At 36.0% G+C, this 18787-nt stretch overlaps 1 protein-coding gene across 1 annotated transcript in view; it reads left to right on the forward strand.

Moving 5' to 3' along the window:
- Positions 1–3564: 3564 nt before the first annotated feature.
- EPHA6 (EPH receptor A6) overlaps positions 3565–18787 on the forward strand; it is an 833569-nt gene continuing 818346 nt past the window's right edge. Inside the window, exon 1 of the mRNA XM_064580423.1 lies at positions 3565–4777. Within this exon, the coding sequence (XP_064436493.1) occupies positions 4396–4777 (382 nt within the window). The 5' untranslated portion in view covers positions 3565–4395. The remainder of the gene's footprint in view (positions 4778–18787) is intronic.

Genomic DNA, 18787 nt, shown 5'->3' on the forward strand with positions numbered 1-18787 from the left:
TACACACACATTTTTAATATATATTTAATATGTATATGATGTATATATATTTGTATATATATTTTCTTTTATTATAAAGTGTCATATAACGCAAAAATAAATGCAATATCACAGCAGAATAAACCATCATGTTTATCTACCCTCAAGTTGATTCTTTTTTTCTGTGAAGTTTTTAAGACTGGATATTCTAACAATAAAGTAAAATACCTAGCACTGTTTTGCATATCGTCTTGCAGAAAAATATTAACTACCTCCTAATATCAAAGAAAAATTTCTGAAGTGTGTTTTCCTTCTGATTACATATTTTCTTAAAGCAAAGGGCCTCAAATTAACTATATTTGACTTTGTGGATTTTTTTTTTTAATTTTAGTGGCCCACATAGTAAAATATAAAATTTAAGTTTTTAATGAATTTATACTTTAAAGTTGATGACATGACAGCAATAATAGTTTGCAGCATGTCTCTAAATTTTATACTAAGAAAAAAGACATATCTATTCAAAGTACTAAATTAATATTTTAAGACCTGATATTTTGACATATCTGAGAATCAACACTTTTTATTTATGTTGCTTCTACCTTGACCTTAGAAAATGCAAATTACAGATATAAATGAATTAATTTACTCTTCTACCAGAATAAAATACCTAAGACTTTCTCAAGCCTTGAAACATGCTGAGTATTAAACATTATAATCCTTCTTTTTTTCCTCAAAGGGATTAATCGCAGGTTGAGTCTTTTCTTTCATCATTTTAAAAAGCAAATAGTATTTATGAATACTATTATTTCTACTATAAATGAAAGCTTAGACTAGTTTTAGCATTATATATATATTTTTAATTGAACTCTGGTTGATATACATTAAGTGTACAACAGCGTGAGTCAACATTTTATATACATTATGAAATGCTCACCACGATGAGTGTAGTTACCATCCATCATCATACAGAGTTATTACAATACTATTGACTATATTCCCTATGCTGTAATTTTCATTCCTGTGATTTATTTATTTTATAACTGGAAGTTTGTACCTCTTAATCCCCTTTACCTCATATAATCTTTATTTAATGAAAATTTAATCATTCTTACCTGAATCCAGACCAGGTATATATACCATATATCATGAAGAACAGCACCCTGAGAGAATACAAAAGAATTCTGAATATATAGTACTGAAAAATGAGACATGAATGCTTTTCTGAATATGGGTATGATTCAAACAGACAAGTGCAGATAAATCTACATGAATATTGCATCTGGTTCACTGAGTGGCTTATAATTTTGAAACTGTCACATTTCAGCAAATATATCAACACTGCTAGAAAATCAAAAAGGAAGTACATTTCTGTTAAGTGAAATTGCTTCTACCTCACATAGGATAACCACAAATATATTTTAAATAAAAACTTAGCTTTTAAAAAATTATTTTTACTTATATTATCAACTCTTCTCTAAGTGAGGAGAACTGAGTACATAAAAGAGCTCAACAAATATTTGAGAATGAATATCCATATACACATTGTGTGTGTATATATGTACATATAAATATGTATATTTATATGTACATATAATGAATAACACAATGGTCAAATAGTTACGGTTATTCTTCTGAAATTTCAATATAGTCAAAGGTCATGATAATTACATTTTCATTCATGTCCTTTGAGATGAGTTTTTACTTAATGATCTTCTAGACATGCAATTGACAATATCTAAATATATAAACATATTTTTATTTGAATATTGATAAAAGTCTTGTAATTTTTTTCTTAAAAACCAAAACCAGAATATGACTGTTAATTACCTGACCAGGTAAGTAATATATTATGTCATGCTTCACTATGACTTATTTAAACAAACAAAAGTTGTGAATTGTAGATGAATTGTAGGTAGGGGTAAAGAGAAATCCAGTTTAAAAATTGGGATCTAACTTTAAAAAGGTCATGGGAATATATTCTTTGACAGTAAATAAAAGATTGTTCGCACAAAATATCAGTATAATGAATCAACACTTTTAAGAACATTTATTTAGACATAACAACTTATATTATAATGCAGCCTTTTAATTTTACAGTTTGCAAATTATAAACTGAGTCTGCAAATACCCATGTGGTCAGTCAATATCAGTAAGAGTGGTAAAATCAGTAGTAAAATCAAATTTTACTCCAAGTACCAATATATAAACTCCATACTTGGTTATCTTTTCAGAAGTGATTTGCATACATTTAAATTGGCGTGGACACCTTTAAAGAGAAACAGTGTTTGGGGCGCCTGGGTGGCTCAGTCGTTAAGCGATCCCAGGGTCCTGAGATCGAGCCCCACATCGAGGTCCCTGTCCTGCGGGAGGCCTGCTTCTCCCTCTCCCACTCCCCCTGCTTGGTTTCCCTCTCTCGCTGTGTCTCTCTCTGTCAATAAATAAATAAAAATCTTAAAAAAAAAAAAGAGAGAGCAGCAGTGCTTGAATTCCTAAGGAGAGTGAAAGTACAGTCACCAATCGGAAACCTTCCTTACATTCTCAAAATCACTTGCATTTCACGTTTTTCTCCACGCAGCCGAATTACGCGTGGGGCCTCTTTTCGCTGTCCTTCTCTCTCCGCTTCCAGTTGATTTTAAGCCAATAACTGAACTTCAACCACCATATATGACACAAACATCGCAGCGTGGAAACACATCGACTGGGAGGATCCTTTCTCTTGCAGAATTCTGTAAGCATCGAACGCTGTCCCTTTGCTCCTTGATCTACTATTTCCCCAGCACTTGCCACTGTGCCATTTCCCTCCCATTGCCCTCCGCCCACTTAGAAAATATCGTTCTACCCTTTATAATACCGCCCCTTTCTCTTCTCGGTTCAGCTTTCTCCATTGCCATAAATATTTCTTCAAAATATTCTGAGTTTTGAGGTGGGCTTTTCAACCTCACTCGACTGTGACAGAAAGAAAATGATGCTGCTGCTAATAATAATAACAGCGAATAAACTATTACAGAACCCCAACACTAGAGATATGGGTTGCTTGGCGCCGCCCTAAAAAAAACCGCATTAAGTTTAGTCTGAGAGCATTCCTCCTTCCTTTTTCCTTCCTTGTGTGAGGAGTCGCCTCCACCTGCAAGCCGTGGAGGCATTTTTGTTGTCGACTAACCCCCTCTAGCGCCGAACTGGCAGCATCCGAGTCGCCGCTGCCAGGCGGGCCGAGCGCAAGGCTTGGCGGAGCTCAGGAGAGCTGGCGGTCCCGGCCCTGCCCTCTGCGCCCGCCTCGGCCGCGGGGCGAGGGCGTGAGGGCCACGGACGCGAGACCGCTCTCTGTTAGCACTGCGTGTTGCCCCCGCCCTGCTCGGAGAGCCGCGTGATCCCACCAAGCAGTCACTGAGTCTGCGGTTTCCCACCGACCCGAGCGCTGGGCGGGAGTAGGTGCCGCGAGGGGGCGGCTTGCGTGGGGAGAGCAGTCCGTTCGCCGCGCGCTCGGCGCAGCCGTGGATGTTGCCGCGCGCCGCTCAGCCTTTGGGCTGCTCGGAGCGCACGGTCCGACGCCGCCACGCCGGGGGCACGCCAGGGGCGCTCCGGGCCCCCGGAATCCCAGCGCCCACGACTGCGACAATGCTCGTGACCTCCACCGCGAAGTCACCGCCGCGCGGCGACGCGAAGACCTCAGTGAGCCCCAGCGCCGGGCACCCGCCCGTCTCCAGCCTGGTGTGACTCTCCTCAGCTGCTTGCTCTTTCTTTTTGGCTTACTAGGACTCGAAGCAGCGGAGGCAGCCACAAAGTTGAGGCGCTCGCCCGAGTGGGCAAGTTTGGGCGTTCCGAACTGGGGAGTGGTTAGGTTGGCAGCCGCCGCCAGGCTCGCCCCAGACCGGGAGCGCTTGCCCACAGCACTCACCCCCTCCAGCGGCGGAAATATGAAGTCAGGGGGAAGCGGTGTCAGGAGCTGACTCGCCCTAAAGCGCTCGGCGCTGCTGCCGGGAAATGGGAAGCAAAGTGTTTGGGGGACTAAGTCCGGCCTCGGAGATGCTCAGAAAGCGGCTGCCAAGGCCCAGGCGCATCGCCCACGCGGCGGAGTTGGAAGTGTCCGCTGTGCAAACCGCTGCGTCGCCACCTAGGCGAGGGGCTGGGGGCGCAGCCTGTATGTAGCTCGTTCGGGCCACTCACGGCCCCGCCGAGCCTTCACAGCTGCTGTGCCTCTCCTTTTGGCTCTGCAAGTGCCCCCTTCAGTCCGGAGAGGCGCTCGGGCCGCCTGAACTGCCCGCCGCACCTGGTCGTCCCTCCTCCTATTCCCCCCGTGAGGCGCCCTCCCCCGCCCCCTCGCTCCCCTCCCCCAAACCACAGCCCGAGCTCGCTCCTGCGCGCGCGCTCTCCCGGGCCCAAGTGAATAGTCCTCGCGCGAGCGGGACACGGTGGTGGATGCAATTCCGCTCGCTTACAGCCGCCAGGAGCTCCCTGGCGCCGCAGGCAGCGTCCTCCTCCGAAGCAGCTGCGCCTGCACCTGGGCAGCCTGGACCTTCGTGCCCTGCCCCCGGGGCCTCACGCGGGGGGCGCCCCGGGACACCTCCTGCGGGCCGGGTGGAGGAGGAAGAGGAGGAGGAAGAAGACGTGGACCGGGACCCCTACCCCACGCAGAACACTTGGCCCCGCTGCTGTCAGTTCTCTTTAAGTGGGAGAAGAAGAGAGCCGGGGAGAGTCATGGGGGGCTGCGAAGTCCGGGAATTTCTTTTGCAATTTGGTTTCTTCTTGCCTTTGCTGACAGCTTGGCCAGGCGACTGCAGTCACGTCTCCAACAACCAAGGTAAGGGACAGGGCGGAGAAGGGGGAGGGGGCGGGAGGAGGCGGGTGCTCTGAGGACCGGTGCGTGGGTCGCCTCCTGCAGGTAACTTCGTCCCGGGGTAGGCTTCTCTGGGCTCACCACACGAGAGGTCGAGGATGTCCCCTTACCAGAGCGCCTGGACTGGCGACCTCAGGAGTTGCGGTCCTTTTTGCTCCCGAATGTCTTTAAACGGATGCGTGGGCATCGGCAGCAGTTGGGTCCCACCGCTGGCGGCCGCGGGACCGCTCCCCGCAGCGCTGTCTCCACAGGAGGTCAGGCTCCGTGGCACAGGTTTAGTGGACTTCGGGCTCTTGGCGGTTGCTCACAGCACGGGAACATGCAGGTTCTCACTTGCCTTCGTGAAAGCAGATAGCTCCCGCTGTACTCTTGGACCAGGTACCAGGCTTTTGCGTGTGGTAGCTAAGCTGCCCTCGCCCAGCCTCAGCCCCCTTACCCCAAACCAGACGGAATGTAGACTTGTTCGAAGTTATTCCTGGACCAGATGCCCAGATTTTTGTGGTTTCTTTCTTGAGAGGCAGAGGTGGGGGTGGGGCGCGGGGAGACAAACGTTAAGTGTGAATTTCCAAGTTGTGAATATCCTATTCATAAAGTCGAGTCACTGACAGATATTTTAGCAAGACTTTCAGTAGGTAAAGTGGTAAAGTGAAACTGAATAGTATGTGAAAAGTGAAAGGTTTACCGAATGGAAAGCGCTGGAATTCTTGAACATTTTCTTTCCTTCTATTCAACAATCTTTACGAGACATATCTCACTGGATTTCTGCTATGAATATTTAAGGATCTATAAAAATATCACCTGCATAATCTAATCCCTTGAACTAAGCTGTGAACAACCATAAAAGTTTTCCAGCATGTACCTGGCCGGATGCTCTCATTGGCGCTGTGATGACCATCAATATGTCACCTGTTATGTCACCCTTTTCTAAAGACCTCAAATACAAAACTTCAGTTATAGTTACCATTTAACATATAAGTCCTCAAAATAGTTTGCAGATATAAAAATGGAGGTCAGATGACATGAAAGTGTGTACTTGCTTTGTGAGGATGAGAAGGTTAAATGAGAAGGCAAGTAAAACAACACAGCCTTCTTCTTTGTCATAAACATATGACTGTTTTATTTTACTTGGAAAGATACTCAGAGTCAATATTCAGTTCTTATTTATACAGCTGGTACTTTTGACGTTTTCCCAATTATTTCTGTTTTTTTTTTTTTTTTTTACTTGCCAGATTGCAATCACAAATGCGTATGTAAATTTGGAAACCATGCATAACTGTCATGTCTTTGAAAATATATCAAATAATGCCACCTGTAGTGCCATACTTGCCTATGGTGGTGTGTACCTCCACACACATATTCCTCATTTGTTTTGAAGGGCTATTAGCATTACATATTGAAGGGGTAGTTACTTAATATATCTCTGTGAAAATAGAAGATTGTAAAAAATAACATAAAATTGTTTACTTGAACATTTTTTTGCAGGGAGATAAAAACAATTTTTAGTACTCAGAAAGTCACAAATTTATATTGTACTATATGTTAGTATTTAGTATGTTAATATACATCTCTTTAGTAGCCACACTAAAAAGAGAGTCGTTTACTAGAAATCTTTAACAGTTATTTCCATGCAATAATTTCCCTAAATCAAAATTTAGTTTCTCATTAAGTGTCTATGATACACCAGTTACCATTCTAGGCCCTGGGGAAACTAACATAAATAAAACACATATCAGAATCTCCAAACAACTAAAGTGCCATTCTACCAAAATGTGTCAAGTGTTACAGTATGACCTTTCACATATTCATATTAAATTTAAGGGCATAGATGGGCGCCTGGGTGGCTCAGTTGGTTAAGCAACTGCCTTCGGCTCAGGTCATGATCCTGGAGACCCGGGATGGAGTCCCACATCGGGCTCCCTGCTCAGCGAGGAGCCTGCTTCTCCCTCTGACCCTCTCCCCTCTCATGTACTCTCTCTCATTCTCGCTCTCTCAAATAAATAAATAAAATCTTTAAAAAAAAATTTAAGGGCATAGAGGAGTTGTTATCCTTTTGCAATATTTTTTGTTTATTGTAATGACTTTCCCATAGTTTTTAAAGACATCTTACCTAAAATATTTACCAAATATATATAATTTGTGTGTGTTTTCATCAATTAGCTTAATGTTTGTGAATGAATATTACTCAGTTTACCCATCCATTAAGTAGGATCATTAGAGATAGACTACTAAAACTCTGAATTTTCATTATTATAATAGAAACACAGGCTATTCATAAGATCACACTTGACTAATATAGTACCTAAAGGCTAAGTTGGGTAAAATTTAGAAGGAGTTCTTCAACATAAGATTATAGAGAAAATATGCTCAGATATTTTTATCAGACACAAATGATTGCTTATAAAATGCTTTATACAGCCTAAACTCATAATGATTAGAAATTATGCCTTATGTTATTTTGAGATAACTTTTGAATACTGAAGTCATCATTCTAATGATTAATAAAATGTCAAACTTCAGAACATTATTATTAACATTTTGGAGATTTTTTTAATTTGTAGTTTCATAAATGAATCAAAACATATCTTACCAATTTTTAAACATTGAAAACATGGGTCAATGCAGTGTATATACAATATAAAAATATAAATTAGATTTGTTATACACATGATAGTAAATATTAGTAATATGATTATTTAATTTTAAGGAGATAGCATTTGTTTTCCTAGTAACTTGTCTTAAGAGTTAATGGAATTTGTTTTATTTTTTAAATTTGTTAGAGGGCAAAATTTTATTTTTATATAACTTGTGTTCTGATTAAGGATATTCAAAAAGTAAATTTTTTAATGTTATTTATCTGTTTTTACCAAATTATATAAAATCCATCATGATTGAAATGAGTAGATTCACCTTCTTCCCCTTTCCTATTTTTCCATACTTAACCAGGGTAAAATGATGATAATGACAAAAAAGTGAACTACCTCATTTTTAACATGGTGCCTAACAAGGTATTGAGAGTAAGTTGACTATAGGAAGCATCTCTTGTCCTTTAACTGGCTCTGAAGCTCTGCACTATAAAGGCAAAATAAATCAATTTGACTCTCTCTTCCTATTACCTAAACCTCCTTGAATCGATCAGAAAGTAGAGTTGCTTCCTAGATCACTTCATCTGATTAAGTAAGTGAAAACATGATTTGTGTTCAAATTTCTCTTATTCCATTAATTTTTCCTCTATTTAAAACCACAATATTTATTAGGTGTTGCCAATTTTTATTTGAAAATAACAGATTTTACCTTTTCTCTACATAAGCTTTTATTTCTGTACTGGACATTTAGGTGAATATAAAGCATTATTTTATTTCATATGTAAGTAACCATGTATATCAATTACAGTGGTTAGTAGCCACCAGGGGTCCATTTATTCAAAGATTACTCTGCTTTAGCAAATAGTACTGTATAGCCTAAAAGAGTTGATTTATTTCTTCAGGTCATGTTTCCAAAAATAATCAGATACTAAAATAATTCATTCAAGCAAAATATAGTTTGCATACAAGAGTCTAGTGAATTTATTTTACTACCAACATTGTGTGAATTGATCTTTTGTTTTTTTCCCAGGGAACTCAGGACAAATTAAACAAGCAAACAATAGTCTGACTTGTTAGTTTCATTGAATTTATTAATTTGAATGAATTGAATGTAAAATCTACTGAGTTGTATGTGAATACAGGTGAGCATACCTGAGCAGAGAAATATCTGCTTAATAAAATTCATAGTCTGAAATTAGTTGAACTTCTGCAAGTATTGTTCACGAACTATAAAACTAAGTATTGTTCTTATATATATAGAAAGGGACGAATTGAAAATTTTTCAGAAAGTTTGAGTAAACTTTACTGAAAATATTAAAAACTTTGTTAAATGAGAGAAACTGGATGATTTACAAAATATATTTCTAAAAGAACTTTCACCTAGATAAAATTTTTAGGGATAAACTCTTCATAGTTGTAAAGATGCAAGAGATGGTAATCACATGCTTTCCTAATTAACTGCAAGTATAAAAATAACCTACAATGTAATTTTATCATATATTTACAAATTAGAATAAGTCATTGTATAATTAGTCATTATGATTAGTACTCCAAGTAGAAAGACAAAATGTCATTGATATATATTGTTCATGTAAGTATTGCTTGCTCTGGGTTTGGTATAAAACTATATCTAAAAACTTTTTCATGTGCAAAAACTATACAGTGTTCTTTAAGAGTCTCTTCTTCAGACCAGAAGTAACATGAATAAAGTGGCTTCATTTGGATTTTCTTAAGAAGAAAAATATATATCTATAGTTTATATAAATATATAAACATATATTTATATATCTAAGGTATAAGACAAAATTAATGTTTACATCTTTTAATTTTTTATATTTTAATTTTTATATTTTCAAACTTTATGAATTTGCTAATGCAAATTTCTGTTACAAAATTAAATGTTAAGAAAAATATTAGAGTAGAAATCCCTGTTTCTTCACTCATCATTGCCAGTATAAACTAGTGCAAAAGGCATTATAGATTTCTTGTATTTCCTTCTCCCAATATTTTTTCCCCATTGTAGGCACCACGTTTCAATCAGTCTCTCTCTTTCTTCACACACCTGAGTACTTCTGACTGCATACTGCCTTTGTCCAAAATGGTGAAAGAATAGATTGTATTTTATACTGTACATCAACCAGACTCTAGCAGTAATAGAAGTTTCTTCCTTGTCTTTGACTCAGCACTTTTTGGGGAGTGTAAATATGGTGGAGATCAATACATATGGTTAAGTAATCAAAATGGGTTAACTGCCCAAAGTATAGTCAATTATAATCAAACTAAACTTATACATAAAGATTAAATTGTTTATACATCTATCATGTTCTTATTTAAATAAAAAATAATGCATATTTAATGTGTGCAACATATTTGATGTACTGGGTCTATAGCATTTTGATCAATTTGTAATTTTATTAGAGTGGGAAGTGATATTTGAGTCACATTCTAGGGAGGAGAAAGCTAATCGTATAGACTGGAAAGAATTGCATTCTAGGTATGGAGAACTGCCCGGGCAGTGATCTTGAAGGGAAATGAGCTTGACACATTTGAAGAAATGTGTGTTCAGTGTGACAGGAGCTTATTGACCATGGAAGAGAGTAGCACAATATAAGGTTTGAAAGATGGTTAGGAACTAGATCCCACAGAAAAGAAAAGGAGTCCTGGTAAGGAGTTGTATTTTAATATTATTCTAGGTTAAATGGGAAACCGTTGAGAGATTTTCACAAATTTTCATTTTAACAGCATTATGGCTAGTGAGCAAAGAAATAATTGGAAGATGGCAAGAGTAGAATTAGGAGTCTATTGTAGTTGTTCAGGAGAGGGGTTATGGTGGCCTGGCCTGGAGAGGTGGTAGCAGAGATGGAGAAAAAAAGATGGATTTGAGGTACATTTGGGAAGTAGAATTTATGGGACCATCTTATCTTTACAGATAAGTAAATGTAGATATTCAACATTTATATCATTTTTTCCCCATGGGGCCCAAACAGATTTTTCATTACTCCCCGTAAAAATTACCTTGCTATATATAAGTACTCATAATTGACATGGGATATGAGGGATGGGGTGAAATACCCATTTTCTACTTTATTTAGCTCAAACTGTTTTTTGAAATACAATCTTAATAGTACAGTTTTGCTATTTCAAGTGGTTGTACATAATGTACATTCATATTGGATCAAATGCCATTTGTTAATGCATTTCTGACATAACTTTCCATATACAGTTATTTTTTGTCAGGAGAATGGCACAGGTGAGTGGGGACATCTTCACAAAGCAGTACAGTAATCCAACAGAATCTAGTTTTCAGCTAAAAAGAGCAATATTTAGAAGTTCGGCTTATGTACCAGGTTTATTCATCTCTGTTAGGATCAAATTATTGGTACTGAAAACAAAAAATCTAAATTATACTAGATATAAAATAGGTGTGTTTCAGATATTTTCCATTAGTCTTTTTTTCTTTGCATTTTGTTAAAATGAAGGGAAACCAATGTTCAGAAAGTTTCTAAGAGACACAGAAAATGAGATTTTAGGTTATATGATATTCTTGGGGGCAGGGAGAAACAGGCTTTCCACTCAATAATAGTAAATTTCATCTCATTGAAACGATTTCCCTGACTAGTCAATTATTCATTACTTCGAGTTGTCTTTTAATAATATTATATGAGTGCCATTATTAAATATATAGAAACATAAAAAGTCCAACTTAACAGTCATATATACTTAGTGTATATTTGGACAATTCATACTCTAGAGAGGCTCATTTAAGCATTTCCAAATATTCTTAAATATACATTCAAAACAGTAAATCTTACATTTTACTTTAGTGCTTAGAATGTTCTGAAAAATGCTATTTTTTAAATTATTTCCATTCTATAAACATTTTGACTTTTTATGGAATATACAACTTCAGTTTTCAATGGTAGATATTCTAAAACCGAATGGAAACATCTACTCTTTAAACAGCTATTTATTGAGGGTCTACTATTTGATAGGTAGTGTAGTTACCATATACAGGAGTTCAAGGAGAAGTTTCCCTCCCAGAAAATACGATCCAATGACGAGTTTCCAGTCTCTTTCCAGATCTGGCAAGAAAAATTTGTTTCCTTAAAATTAGGTACTAAGTCAGGACGCCTGGGTGGCTCAGTCGGTTAAGCGTCTGCCTTTGGCTCAGGTCATGATCCCAGGGTCCTGGGATTGAGTCCCGCATCGGGCTCCCTGCTCCGCGAGAAGCCTGCTTCTCCCTCTCTCTCTCTCTATCTCTCATGAATAAATAAATAAAATCTTAAAAAAAAAAATTAGGTACTAAGTCAATTAGAAAAACTTTAAAAACACATTTGCTATGTGATAGTATATAGCAGTACTGATGATAAGACCTCATAATATAGAACATTTACATCCACTTATTTCAAAGTAACATCTAATATTACATTTTATTTCAAAGTTAAGTCACTCAACAATCACATATTAAGCATCTCAGGAATTATGCTAGGTTCTGAGGCTACAATGATGATTATCATACAGTCTCTGTTCTTTAGAAACTTAGTCTGCTCTGTTGATGTTGTGTATCTTTGAATCATCTTTAATTGATGATTTTTATAAGATGAAAAATTTTACAGTAAATGAGATTATGAGGGAGAGACAAGGGAGAAAAGAAATACTATCAAACTTTTAGGCATTTTACTTATAAAATTGTTTCACAAGAATCTTCCAATGTTTTATGATGGGTATACATTTAATTATATGAAGAGAAAACATAAATGTGCATCTTAAAAATATATTCATGATACAAAACATATTTCGCATATGTAATGGCTTTACATGGACTGACATGTGGAGTGAGCTTTTGTTCAAAGAATATTAGACTGGCATATTTTGATGTGTTTACTTAAGGTGGATTAATTATTAAAACCTGTAATTTGTGTTCAAGATGCAAGTTTCAGGTATGAAATAGCAGCAAGCATACCTTTTAATTGAACTTTGTAGTAAGAATTGAGGTTAAAGTGTGTATTTTCAGTCCATGTCCTGAAAAATACATTCAGCTACTTTCCTAGGATACTGCTGAGTCCTCTAGCTGTTGGCCTGTTTGATGACCTGTACTTGGATATAAATGAGAAGTCATTGCTCTTCCTCCTATTTCATTTCATAACTTCAGGTGTAAAAGTCATACTTACTTTCTGATCACAGGAGATATAAGATAACAACTCCTAAAAACTGGATGTTCAGGAGGTGGAAATAATTAATGTTATTTTTGTCTTATAATGTTAGGTATATTTGTGAATATCCGGAGCTGATAAAAAGTAAACATATATGTAAATATATATATATATAACTTATTATGTTAAATTAAAAATAACAGTAGGATAATTATATTTTCTTTCAGGTTGGCTATACTGTATTATGATACTTATATTTTGTGGTACATGAGTATTGCAATGAGAAATACATTCTTAGTACATAAAGTGTAGTATATAGAATAAGGAAAAACATTTACCCACAACTAAAAAAATCAATATATTGAAATTTGCCTACCTATGATGATTATTAATAGGTATATTTAAGCAAGTTAATAAAGATATTTTGTGTACTAAGAAATACATTTATGTATTCCAGATAGGAATTATCAAAAACTAATAAATTTGAGTTGAATTATATCTTAATATCACTTTAATTTTTACTTTAAAAGGCAGAAATCTGTTCCTTGTGTTGCTGACAGATGATACCTTAATATTGCTAAAGATAATAGAAATTAAGTGTATAGAGAATTAAAATGTGCAGAGACCAATATGTTATTCTAAAAATTGATAGTTTAGATAACTGAAATTTACTTTTAAATATGACGCAGTAGCTAAGCAGCTATACAGATACCAAAATGAAAGAAAAATAGAGATAGAAGAGAGAGCTAAATTATGGTACTATTTAAAAATTGAACCTGTTTGGTAAAGAGGTCTCTCTTACATATCTTGCATAAAATTCTGACTTAGATTCGTTAATCTCTGCAAGTATGGAAGTGTCCATTGATGAGAATCTTAGCTAAAACTTACACCCAAAACTGCAGATTTCCTTCCACACTCCCTGTGGATTTAAAGAATACTTAGATAATGTTTATTTTGTGAATGCAAGTGAAAATAATTAGTAGCCATTAAGTATGACAGGAAATAGCTGAGATAACATTTTCCAAAATCATAAGAGTTTTGTCAGTTTCCAAAATTAAATAAAATCTATACATTGGTCCACTTGTTACCAATTAGTATATCTCAGCGAAAAACCAAGAGTGTAATACGATAATTTTAGGATACTGGAACATTCACTCTTAACTTGACTATTTTATATGCATAGTTGAGGGAGGGAGCAGTCAGAAAGAGATCTCAATTTTTATCTGGAAAAAAACCCCAAAATTTCACAAGTACATATTGTTTGTAAAATATATTGCTTAATATAGCTCAAAATAAGTAAAAATTAACACTCCAATTTTATTGTTATATTTATGACACTATATTAAAGCAAAAAGGTACTTATGGTAGATACAATAACTTACTGTCTTACATTGTTAGGGTATAATAACTTCATTTTATAGGTTAGAAAAACTGTAATTCACCCAAGTTATTAAAAATATCAGTTTGGTTCTTTTGTTTAATAAAAATTAGATGTGTAAGAATCTTTATAATATTTACTAGTTAATGATCAGAAATCTGTATATGCATTGTTTTTTTCAAGAGCCCTGTTACCTAGTAAAGCAGAATTAAAATTTAAGAATTTGTTTTAAAGGTTAGATTTCTAAAGTTTTAATATGCTTAAAGCTAGATGAAGTTTCTTTTTTTCTAAAAATATAACCAAGTCTTAAAATCAGTTAAAATTGTTAGCTTATTTCTATAATAAAGTTCTCAAATGCTTTTTCATTGCAATATAGCTATAGTTACCTTTGGGTTTCTTATTTGTTCATTTTTATTTTTATTACTTAGGTATAAACACTTCGTTTCTTAATCTATATGGTTTGTTATATATTTTCCAGAATTCTCAAACTAGTTCAACAATAAGTGTACATTCATCCGATTTTTATTTTTTATTTTTTTATTTTTATTTTTTTAAAGATTTTATTTATTTATTTGAGACAGAATGAGAGAGAGAGAGCACATGAGAGGGGGGAGGGTCAGAGGGAGAAGCAGGCTCCCTGCCGAGCAGGGAGCCCGATGCAGGACTCGATCCAGGGACTCCAGGATCATGACCTGAGCCGAAGGCAGTCGCTTAACCAACTGAGCCACCCAGGCGCCCCTCATCCAATTTTTAAATGAAATATATTGATACTATTTTTTTCACTGTGCTGGGCACAGGAAATACAAAGGCAAGCCATTGCCATGAAGCTCTGAGAGCCTAAGGTTTAACTAATTAGGCTATTTCTGTGTCAGTGAATAATTAAAATGTTAATTTATATATCAAAGTAATATGGGTTAGTTGTTGCATAGATAAGTTCACATCTATGAACTATTGTTTACAGAGATGAAAAGATAAAAGTACTATTCTATGAATTAATATATGGAGACACTGAGAATAAATATTCATTCAATATATTGGCCATGACTTTGTGTGACTGCTAGAAATGAGAAAAGTAAGATCTGCCTCCTGACCTTTGGGACAGTGTTATGAAATGGAAGAGATATACCTGACAGTTAAACATCGGCAATATATTATTGCAAAGATAAAATGAAGGGAAATAACATAAAATTTTACAAATAAGCTTGAGTTACACATGGAAAATGAAAATGAGCCTCACATTTATCAGGACTCATCATCATGAATATATGAAACTAATAAGAGAATTAAAATGAATAGCTCCTCCAGAGACCTCAATTTAAAGTTACATTGAATAGTTACTCTGCACTTAAAGATTAAAATTTATTCTGCATATAAATGCAAAGTAAATATCCAAGTAAGTAGTGTATTACACTGAACATAGAACTTTCAAGTAAGTGGTACAACTTGGCTTTTTCTTTAAAAGTATTATCAGGTTCTTTAAGAAATATATTTAATGATGGTAGCTGCTTTCACCAAAAAACCCCCACAAAATCTAAATTTTAATGGACTGTATGTGATTTTGTCTACTGAATATTTTACCTTTAGATGAAGGTAGAATTGGCAATACTTGTATGGTTTACATTATATTTAATTTAAAGATTAAAATCTTTCTAGAGATGCTTGCCATCTCCTATGTTAATTCTTACTTTATTATAATACTCTTTCCTAACTCTGTTAAATGTTTTTAGCAGTGTTTCATAACTTGGAAATTGCTGGTATTCCTTAATACCTGTCTTGAGAAATTAGGTAAATTGCTGTTTGATTGATCCTGTATTTCATACTTGAAAAATGTGCCTGTAGAAACACATAGAGATAGAAATTGTTGCCAGAACTTGGTATTTTTAAACAGAGAAAAATCAATAGCAGATTATCCATGATTAGCTGTTGACATTTAGATTTGTACATTTAGAATGTCAAAAGCTCTGAAAACTATCAATTTAGTTCCTAAATTACAATAATCTTATTTTCAATTCTAACATTTTATGGTTCTCATTCTCCCTCCAATATAAAGGTATGCTTTAAAAAAAAAACAATTGAAATAATTACAGATCTCTTTACAAACTGGATTTTAATTGATTAATTGAAAAAATTAGAGATCTGCCAATAAACCTAGTGGATTACTTATATCTTTGCATGCATCTATGTTTATTGTTATTATTATAATATGCTGGTGCAGGCATTATTTCTGTCCTATGAAAGTAAGTATCTTTATAAGGCATATTATAATTGCTTTAATATATTTCTTCTCCTTTAATCATTATGTCATACCTGGAATATGGTTACTGCTACATCATAAAAATTATTTTAATTCTATGCCAGAAATATTTTCTCCCACAAGAGACGATTAACCTAGACTGTTGGAATCTGACTTGTTGCCAGACTCTACTAGGTTGATGATATTTTTTGAGGCTTAATATCTTAATTGTAAAAGATTATGACTTTATATATACCACACTACACACACATAATGCTTATAACATGAATCCCATTCTCCAAATGCACCACTAGGTTGGTGGACAGTTCTATTCCTGATGTGGCACCAGAATTTACAAAGCTTATATGGTGCCTATAAAACTAAGGAAAAAACCCACAAATTTCCTCTTTATTATATTTGTCACTGATATATTAATTCCGAGTCCAAGATTATTCAGTGCAGTTGCTCTCAACTTCCAATTTAAAAATTTTACTTAATTTTTAAATTTACTTAATTCTATTTCAGTGTAAAAGTAGGGACTATTCCGTGTGAATTGGCTATTTTTAATCTCTTAGCTATTAAATTGGAATGATTATGATTTTTTGTTATGTCTAAGTTCTTTACATGCTGTTTACATATGTCATGTTAACTCTCAAGTATTTCCCTCAAGTTGTCTTTAAATAAGTTTATTACTGTTTGGATATCAAGATTGGCTTTAACTTCCCAAATTTCCCCACTCTCCATCCCATTCATTCCAAGATTTGCTTCTGAAGATTCATGCACACATTGATCAATGTTAGATGCATAGTTGAAAAAGAGGGCAAGAGAAAGGTAGGCTCAAGTGGAGGAATGTTTATTGCACAGAGCGAGGCTAACACAAAAGCAGATTCATGTGGCTTTACTGCAAGTGTGACTTTATCTTGAATCCACACATACATATACAATCTTCTAATATTGTCTAGCTCTGAAAAACTTCTCCTTGGGTGGAAAAGGCTAGAAAACAGTTGAAAGGGGGCTAAGAATTTGAATAAGACCTGAGGCTAAACCTTTAGCTAAAAGCAGGAAAGTTTCCTTCCCCAGCTCTCATTTCTCAACAGTTAATATTTTTGAAGGATTTTACAGTTTTATGGAATTATGTCTATTGATCTTTTTCTCAGTTAATTTTCTGGGTTTTTTTTAATGTGTGGAGAATCTTTGCACATCCTATTTAACTGTATTCTCTAGATATGTTATGGTTTCAGGTAGTATATGAGGATGCTATGAAAACAAACATTTCTTTTGAAGATATAAAATGTTCTAGAAAGCGGGGCGCCTGGGTGGCTCAGTCGGTTAAGCGACTGCCTTCGGCTCAGGTCATGATCCTGGAGTCCTGGGATCGAGTCCCGCATCGGGCTCCCTGCTCGGCGGGGAGTCTGCTTCGTCCTCTGACCCTATCCCCTCTCATGTGTTCTCTCTCTCTCATTTCTCTCTCTCAAATAAATAAATAAAATCTTAAAAAAAAATGTTCTAGAAAGCAATTAAGCAGAATATTGAAAAATATTCATACACTTGGATCCATTAATTCTACTTTCATGAATTAATTAATTAATTAGTTTATTTATTTATTTATTATTTTTAAAGATTTTATTTATTTATTTGATAGAGAAAGAGACACGGCGAGAGAGGGAACAGGGGGAGTGGGAGAGGGATAAGCAGGCTTCCCTTGGAGCAGGGAGCCTGATGCGGGGCTTGATCTCAGGACCCTGGGATCATGACCTGAGCCGAAGGCAGATGCTTAACGACTGAGCCACCCAGGCGTCCCTACTTTCATGAATTTAAATTCTAGGGAAATGCATAAAGACAGGCTAACATTTATATATGAGGACTTTTTTCTCAGTCTTATTTATAAAACTGAAAAATTGGAATAAGAGTAAATGTCCCCAAATAGGAGAATCTTCATTGAGACATAACTTCCTTTATTTGGAAAACTTCTTGAATGAGGGCATGTGAATCAACAAGAGTCCCAAATTTCTCTGTGTGAGAGCGTGGAAAAGCTTGTTTCGCTACTAAAGAGAACATGCTAGAGATGGTAGGAGAACCAGAAAAGAAAGCTTATAAGAGAAACAGTCCGATGGAAATTCTGGGGTCAGTTTAGAGTAGTCAAGAGGACAGTTTAAAAATGATAGTGACTGCCCTCCTATCTGAAATTGTTTGCATGACTGAGATGTTAACAGATCCTCCCATCTTCACCTGCACAATTTTATCACAATCTGTTATACTCCAGAGAAATGAGAATAGAAAATAGAACTAAAAATTCCCTGAGGAGAGGAGAGCAATTAGGTCACTACCACCCCCCAAAATAAATTCCAGAAGATAGAAGGTTTAGCTATTCAGCTAAACGAGGTTCCTCAGGAACTTTACCCTATCCTTATAGGGAGGTAAGAACAGCAGCTGGGTCAGGAATTTTGTTCTCATCTAGTCCTAAACCATGTCTCTAATCCCTTCAGAGGAGGCAGCATGGATCTATTTAACATGACAGCATTCCCATAGAAAATTCATAGACGGCAAAGAATTTAAAAAAGAAAAGAAACAACACTTCCTGTGTTTGCTATGTGTGCTATTTCTCTTATCAGGAAATACAGATCAAAT

Source organism: Mirounga angustirostris, unplaced genomic scaffold, assembly GCF_029215605.1.
Source record: "Mirounga angustirostris isolate CCGP_5_RB_7025 unplaced genomic scaffold, mMirAng1.0.hap1 SCAF_1, whole genome shotgun sequence".
Taxonomy (NCBI): domain Eukaryota; kingdom Metazoa; phylum Chordata; class Mammalia; order Carnivora; family Phocidae; genus Mirounga; species Mirounga angustirostris.